This window comes from Pithys albifrons, chromosome 2, assembly GCF_047495875.1.
Source record: "Pithys albifrons albifrons isolate INPA30051 chromosome 2, PitAlb_v1, whole genome shotgun sequence".
NCBI lineage: Eukaryota > Metazoa > Chordata > Aves > Passeriformes > Thamnophilidae > Pithys > Pithys albifrons.
Window position 1 is genome coordinate 56306539 of NC_092459.1, and position 8712 is coordinate 56315250.

General features: G+C 37.6%; 1 protein-coding gene across 1 annotated transcript; it reads right to left on the bottom strand.

Moving 5' to 3' along the window:
* Nucleotides 1-1285: 1285 nt before the first annotated feature.
* TAAR1 (trace amine associated receptor 1) lies at nucleotides 1286-8712 on the bottom strand. The gene is made up of 3 exons (XM_071547914.1): nucleotides 8519-8712; nucleotides 4415-4541; nucleotides 1286-2618 (listed from the first exon to the last, which is right to left on the bottom strand). Exon 3 carries the CDS (start codon nucleotides 2516-2518, stop codon nucleotides 1517-1519), a length of 1002 nt encoding a protein of 333 aa, XP_071404015.1. The 5' UTR covers nucleotides 2519-2618; nucleotides 4415-4541; nucleotides 8519-8712; the 3' UTR covers nucleotides 1286-1516.

Here is an 8712-nt window from a genome sequence, read left to right on the forward strand (position 1 = left end):
GAAAATCTGTCTTTCCTTCAATCTATAACACTACCAGAAGAAAGGAGGTATTACCTGCCAGCACTTCTGAAACTGTTATTTTAAGTGAGATCAAAGTGTCCAAGTGATCATGCATTTTATTTCCAAAGTTAAAACTGAACATGAGAAAATTAACTGCATCAGGCCAGACTCACTGGAGATGAAGGAAGAGGAGAATTATCCATTATTTATCAGAAAGATTTTTTTTTAACTTCGTCTTACTTTATACCTGTGAGATTAGTCATGTTGCCATTAGCAAGGATCCACAGCACAAGTGCAGATATTGTGTATATTCCACTGTTGCTTTTTATGTAATTTCAGAGAGTCCAAACTTTAAAAGTTGGCAATGAAACAGTAAAAGATACAATCTAAGATCCGGATATTTTGCACTTCTGAAATGTGTCATCATTCAACTCTTATGCTTTACAGCACAGAGTGCTTCAGTGCTGTAAAAATTACAGAAATGAAAGACAAGATACACATATGATGTGCACTTATACAAGGAAGATAAATGGAGGACATACCGCTGAGTGTAGTTCTTACTTCAGTAGAGAGTCATCAATTTCTCTCCATGGTTGCTCCTCAGATACTAATTCTTTCCTGCCCATTACCAGTACTGGTCCTTCATAATCCAACTAAATTCAACGACAGAATTTCATCACAATTCTCTATATGCTTTCCTCAAAAGCTGTCACATCCTTGCCATCAGACATAATAATAATATTTCCAAGTTAAAAAAATGTTCCCTAAGATGCAAATTGACAAATATTATACATCTAAGCATTCACTAGATAAATATAATTTTATGGCATTCTCAGGTTCAATGCAGCTTTTTTGCAATTGCTTTTTATTTCATACATCATACTTTTCCTTGTCTTTAATCTCATTAAACATGCTTTTGATCTCATTAATCAGCAAAGCCTTTAAGTGACAAACTCATAAGTGACAAACACTAGTTAAAATGGAAAGGGAAGAGTAGCACAACTTTTCTCTGTCTCATCTTCCCTCCATGGAGTGTGCTGGTATGGCTGGTTATTGGTCTGGTTTGAGCTCTGCACACTTATTGAAGGGGAGGAACAAAACTTAATGAGCTTTGGATTTTAAAGGTGTCAAGAAATTCCAAGAAAAAGGTTTTTCTGCTTTTTCTATAGGATAACAAATGTACACAAATATTGTAATATAAATACACCTTGTTCAAGAAATTAATCTGTTGTATCAGAATAGTTTTTAATTATTAAGATCAATGATATAAACTGTTGTCTTTTTGAACATAACTCTTGCTTTTCTGTGCATTTAAAATAAATAGATATAATCAAAACATCACATACAAATCCTAATCTGAGATGAAAGAAGTTGTAAATCCCAAAAATTGCTTTTCTGCTTGAACTGGATTGGGTAAGTGGGTAAACAAGTGTTTCCTTCCTTTTCAGCTCTTACATTCAGGAGTTCAGTCTCCAGGCAAAAGTTCCAATCCATGAATCCAACTGTTTAAAGCATGTTAATCTAAAAACAAATGAGTCCTGGAAGAGTCCTGTTGAAAAACTTTTCCAAATAGAATAATTTTCAATGCCCTGCGAAACCACATGTAAAAAAATGCATAAACAATTGGGTTAAGTGTAGAATTTAAATAGCCAAACCAAACCAAAGCATCAATGAGAATAGGAGGTATGACATAATTCATAAATGGATTGGTAGCTGTAAAGAAGAAGAATGGAGTCCAACAGATGAGGAACACTCCCATTATTATGCCTAATGTCTTAGCAGCTTTCTTTTCTTTGCAGAATGAAATGTTGTTCTTCATTTCAAATTGCGTCCTTTTTTTGCTCATAGCATCAATGGATCTTGCCTGTTTCTTGGCTACAGAGTATATTTTCCTATAGATGTACATCATAACAAATCCAGGGATGTAAAAAGATACTATGGAGGCCACAATACCGGAAGTTTCACTAAAAATAAGAAAGCATCCTCCTGCACAATGAACATGATCATAAATCTGTTCTGCCCCTCTCAAGTTCAGGTCTAAAAAGATCATCCCAAAAGCAAAAGCTGCAGGGACCGTCCAACTTATGAACACCATGACCACAATAACAAAAGTATTTATCTTTGATTTGTATCTTAAAGGGTCACACACAGCATAGTAACGGTCAATGGATATGCAGGAAAGATGGAAGATAGAAGCTGTGCTCAGCATAATGTCTGTGCTTGTGTGAATCTTGCAGAAGAGCTCCCCAAAATACCAGCAGTGCTCAACAGAGCGCACCATGCTGCAAGGCATGATGAAGAATCCCAGCAGGAAGTCTACAGTAGCCATTGAAAGTATCAGGAAATTAGTAGGTGTATGGAGCTGCTTGAAATGTGATATTGAGATGATAACTGTCAAATTTCCAACCACTGTGGCCAGAATAATGCAAAGCATGAAGGTATACATGGAAACACGGACACTATTTGACCAGCTACTCCTTATGCAGGAGCCATTTACGGATTCACAGCACAATGGCATCCTTACTGGAGTCTCGAATCCACACAGGTAGGCAGAACAGGTACTGTTTTTCCTAATGCTGAGGTACGTTTACAACTGTTTTTTCCTTTTCTGGGAAGAGCTGTAGAGAGGGGGGGAAAAAAGGCAATTGTAAATACCTTCATTTAGTTGGATGTGTAAGAAATTCACATTTCATTATTTATGAAAGATGAACACTGTGCAGTCCTGTGAAACCAAAAAGTTTCCATGAGCCTTGATTTTTAGGCAAATGGCACTGACTCACCAGATCAGCTTTTACTGAAAAATTCTTGCAGGCTGTAGCTATAAATAGAGATGTAAGTAAAAGATCTAAGAGGAGAAAAGAATTTTTCTGCCCTTTTGCTGGCAAAATATAATGCAAGAACCTGACTAATTGGAAGAAGTATCTGCTGTATAAGCAAATATTTTTTTCTGTTGGTCTGTAATTTTATTTTCAATGGTAGTAGTTTAGTATTGTTACCAGTATTTATTATGTTAATACTGTTTTTAGCCAAAGCAAAAACATGGAAAGAACCATTTTCTGAACACAGGTTTAGTTTGCATCTGAGGACACATACATATTGCTGTCCTCTTGTGTATGGGGTAGCAAGTTCCTTTTGCAAGTCCCTCTTTTTATGTAAGTATTTAATGAAAGTACTTAAACACTTGGCAAGCAATATTCATTGTTGAAGGATCTGTTTTTTTTTTATTTAACAGAAGGATAATGTTATTATGAAAAATAAAGATCATTTGCATATGTTATTTGGTAGCATTCTCATTTTAGTATAAAATTCAGGGCAGGGCAATTCATCCAGGACTAATTTAACCCATATGCATTGGGGCTTTGCTGCTTCTGGTTATTCCAGATAGAGCACAGCAACAACAACAAAAAGCCATGTTGAAACAAATGTTACAAGCGCACCATGCCAGTGGAAGCTAAATAGATAATAAACTGTAGCTTGTAAACCCCTGACAGCTACCACTAACAACACCCCGTATTACACAGAGGGATTTTTCAGCTAGGGTCAGGCAGTGGCACATGAGTACCAGAGACAAGGTGCATCCAAACGTACTCTCAAGAGTACAGGACATGTGGAATCTGAAAATATTTATTTATTTATTAATATTGGGGTGCTTTTTGCTTTCCCTTTTTTCTGCTTTAACACCATCTCAGCTCTTTTTCACCCCACTGTGACTATCACTTCATATATCTTTTCCTTCACTTTTTGTCAGCCTCTTCATATTTCTTCTCCTGTCTGTCATTCCTTCTTTCATCACATTCACAGCAAGGCAAGGAGAACACAGCCAGATGGATACTTATTAAAACAAATTTTCAATTTTCACAGAAGAAAGTATTAAACACCAATTTAACTGTATATACTGGGCATCATTATATAAGTTTTAAGCCCATGATTGTAAATGTGTTACATTGGTTTTGAACTTCATTTGTCCTATATGGTAAATTAATTAAGCAAATATGACAAAACAGTCTATGAAGCCAACTAAAAAGAATTAACATTCTACCTCTAGCTTTATTTAGGATTTAAAAGTTTAATAATTTCTCTGTCAGTCTTTGATAGAGAAACTATTTAGCCTAAAGAAATATGATCTCCCTGAAAATTTTCTTTAACAGAACTAATATTTTCAGGGGAAGGGTTTTGAATTTTTTTTTTATCAGATAGACGAAACTCCATCCAAAGGTGGAGCAAACTGAGATCAAGTGTGTGGCTTTGCATGAAATGGAAAAAAATAAATCAAATCACACATGACAAACTGTTCAAATGCTGAAGAAGTTTTCAACAAGAAAGCAGATTGCTTCCCTCTCGTATAATTACAAAGGTTAAAATTTAATAAAATGAAAATAGGAAGAAGGATACTTTAAAAAACCTGTTCTCCTACCTTTCTCCCTTCATGCTGGGTAGAAATCTGCTCTTGATGCTCATTTGTTTTCTGTGAGTTGAGTGCCCTCCTTCCTTTTAAAGACCATCTCAAAAGGCAGCTGAGCCTCTTCACCATCATAACAGTTCTGGGTAACACAAATTTTGAGAGGACAGGCTTTTAATCCACAGTTGTAGCAACCACCAGAAACCACCACACATTGCTGGGGAGTGTTGGTTTTATGAATAGCATTCCGGGCTGTTTGACTCAGGAGCAGCTGTTGATGTGAATAGCTGCTCAAACTGTTTTGTCACCCACTTAGAAAACAAAACCATGGCTGTAACACTCATACTTGTTTAATGAGCTTTCTTTATAGGTAAATTGAACTAATTTGAAGTACATTTACTTGTTCGATTAAACATTATGGTCACATTGTGAGCAGCCTAATATTATCTAAGCAAAGAACAAAAGACACCATGTAGTCTCTCTTCTGTAAGCTTCTAAAATATAGCTAAATATATAAGTATAGGTAGGTTACAGCAGTATGTAAGGTTTCTCTAAAAGACATATTGTGAACAGAGTGACACTGTGTGTATTTACCAGCCTAGTTCTGATTGCTGAACAAATAGGTTCAATCTAATAGCCTCATCAGTTAACAGCTATTGGCAAGATACAGCTACTGAAAAAGTGTTTTAAGTAAACACCTATTATTTGCTGTACCACAGTCACAGATGAGAAGCATCAATTTTTTCTCCACAAAGGTCCATGCAGCCTTTTAAAATGGTGATACTACTAAATATAATAACTGGTGACCATCAGCTAAAACCCAGTTACACTGGGTGCCTCAGGGGTGTATGGAACATGGTAGATTAAAATACTTATTTCTTGCAAACTATTTTGATGACCTGGGTTAGCTCTGTTATGTTCTGTGCACAAAAATCAAAATTAGTGCGAGCAAATAAGTTCCTTTATTTTTTCCTGAGGCTGTACCCATAGACAGACTGGAGCATTGCACTGCAAGGTTGTTCTTGTTATAGGAAGAGAGTTGGCCAAGTAAAAATAGTGCAGAAACAGTGACTGAGCTGAATGAGAAGCCACTTGAGACAATTGAGAGGATATGTTGAGAAGTCAGATTCAATTTCTCAGAGTTGGGGAAATGTGAAAAAGACATTTTAGGTACTCAAATACTGGTCTCTGAAAGAGGCCTTCACCTTTTAAGTTGCACAGCCGTATGCTTCCTTACAGCCAGGCACTTCTCTTTGAGGAGTGAAGCTTTAGGGCTTGGCAATTGCTGTCTTGACATACACATTTTACAGGAAGGTAAAATCCATGTTGCCTTACTCTGTGCAGAGCTCATCATAATTAGGAAGTCTGGTAGCCAGGTCATTGTGGGTACTTTGCCAACAGCCATCCATGCAGGTACATACTGCTCTCCCACCAAGCCCTCTCCTTTGAGTAACACAGTGGTCAAAACTCAAGGGGACAATCTGGAAAGGCAGCTCTGCTTCAAGTGTGTTTCAGAGGCAGCTGCCTGGCAGCAACCAGAACGCCCTGGGCCTGGGGAGTCTTCTCCTACCCTGCTGCAGATGGGCAGGCAGCAGTCAGCTATGGAGTGTAGGTTTTGCTCTGTCTCCCCTCATGACCACACTGTGAGTCTGGTCAGGAAGTATTTCCCTCCAGTTGCTGGCTTTCAATAAAATGGAAGTACAACTTGCCATTCTTCATTTCATTTATGACATTTCTCCAGGAGGCAACCTTCTTCTTTTTGGACCTGCTGAGGACTTTGTAAGGGTTAGGAGTCCTCAAGGAGATGGAATAAAATGAAGAGAAAAAGTGAAAACCTGATGATGCAAAACAGCATGTTTGCAGGGTTTATCAGATATACCAGCCATATTATAATCATATCTTGTCTGCCTGCACTGTGCACTTCATACTGGAGTATGCTGGTAGAGGGGAAGTTCAAACAAGGAATCTGAGGACAACCAGTTTGAGTGCAGGTCCCTTGGACAGGCCATGTTTGCTGTCTAGCTGACTACTGGCAATGCCTGTATACTTTGAAATAATTTGAATATACTTTGAATTTATTTTAAAAGGAAAAAATGCAGAAAAAGGGACTTGGTACACTAAAGGTGAATTTTGTCCCTGCTATGAGTGTGCCTGGGCTCTCAGCTTGACTTCACCTCCAACTAAGAAAAAAATTTATCTGTGGAGCTGGACAGCCTTCCCGCTCCTGCCAAACTTGCAAAGCATAGGAGGGGGAGTGGTCTGGGACTGGCTGGTGAGCACAAGCTTTCATGCTGTTGGTGCAGACACTTCAGTCAGCCATTTTCTTGCACCTTAATGCTGATATGGATCATGAAAATATTCTCAGACTTGCTATTTATAATATCGAAGGGAAATAGGTCAAGATCTATTTTTGTGAGACCTCACCTTTGAATAGTCAGTGTTTAACAGACTTTGGAGTCAGCATCAAAACTGAAAGCAAAATCTTTTCTACAAAATTTTTGCTATGTCTTTCTATTCTAAAAAAAAATCATACTTCTGCAATAAGCAGTATTCAGATTTGGAAAAACAACAAAAAGAGATGTCACACTGTCTAGAATACCTTAGGTCTACTCTTCTTGGTTGTAAAACATAAAGTAATTAAAATGGAAAAGAGTACAGAAGGGAATGAAAATAGCAATTTTGCCAGACATCAAACCCATTTGAAAAATGTGTTGAAAAGCTTTTCTATCCTTCTTATGCAAGACTCGTAATGGCAAGGAATAGAAAGAGATTTGAAATGTGAATAGTTACCATTTTAAAAAAGCAGGACACCTTTAATTTCTATTCTAATTATTTTAGCTTGCATTTCTGTGGGTACAGTTTGGTCATTTGGCAGAAAATATAATTTTACAGTATTCATTAGACAGACGAACATTTCTCATTTTCATATGATTTATTTTAAAAACTGTTTCTCTTCCTAAACTTCCATTCACATGTTTGAAATCTAGGGGACATTCAAAAATTCACAATAAACTATCGATTCAAAATAATTATTTTATTATATGGGTTAAGCAATTTGAATGCTATTTCTACAAACCTGGTGCAATTCCAGTCTGAAATTAGCCCAGATTTAAACCAGAGGAATTTGAAGAAGAAGAGATGAGATGATTGACCTCCAGATCTTTTCCCATGGTTTCTGTTCTTAGTTTTCAGTGGAAATAATCTCTTTTCCTTGCCAAATAAAAATAGCTATTTATACAGAGTGACGCAATGTTTGTGCTCTTCCTCAGTGTAGTGCTTAGGATGAGGACTATAAATCCAAACCCCAACATAAACACAAATCTCTGCAATGCACAGAGGAAAAAGAGATTCCAAGAAAATAATGTTTTAACAGCAAAGCAAACACATCCATATGAAGCCAAGAAATAGTCTCTGTACGGGGTGGAGAGATTCTACATATTTGGTAGCCTTGCTAAGAAATATCATAATACAGTTCATTGCCTTCACTGCTCTGTCAGAGAGTAGCATCAGGGCTCCCACAGGCAGGAGAAGTCCCTTTCCTCTTGCTCTGGCAGGGCAAGCAAATTACTCTGGCTACTGTATGGGTGCAGAGCAGAGGCACACACACAGCAGGGCAGGTTTCTTGTGCCTCTCCAGTGCTTCTGTGCAAGCAAAATCCAATGGGAATGAATTTAGGACTATTACTGCTTTCTCTGTATTTGTTGACCTCTGAACACCATCTCCAATAAGAAGCCAAACACAGAGGAGAGAGGAGGAGAGCGGCAAACAGGTATGATTCCATTCTGCATCCTCATGCTCTTCAAATAATTTCACAGAAAGTAAAGAGCCTTACTCTGAATTCATAGTTGTGCTTGAAAAGAGTGTTGTCCCATAGCTATGTTTCTCTTTCAGCTATTGGGAATGAATGCTTTTTAAATCATCCTCTCAGCTATTGTCAAACTCTCGTTGCTGTTGGTGCTATTGCTGTTCATTACAGAAAGAACACAGAGATCTGTGCAGAATAACGACTATTATCTTCAGTGCTAACCATAGTAGAGTCATCTATGAAACAAAGTAATATCCCAGATTAGCATATTAGCAGCTCACCGTATTTCAGACCGCATGGCACGGAGACAGTACCTGCTCAGGAGTTATTTCCTCATCAGGAACTGGCACAGCCTATGGATACAGCATGACAGTGACTCATCCCACGTGAATCTCCCAGCTGAGTGGCTACATGCTTGGCTTGACTGGTTTACAGCCTGCTGGAAAAATCTCATCAACAGGATGACGTAGGTCTTAAATATTCAGAAAAGATAAGCATGTAATAAATT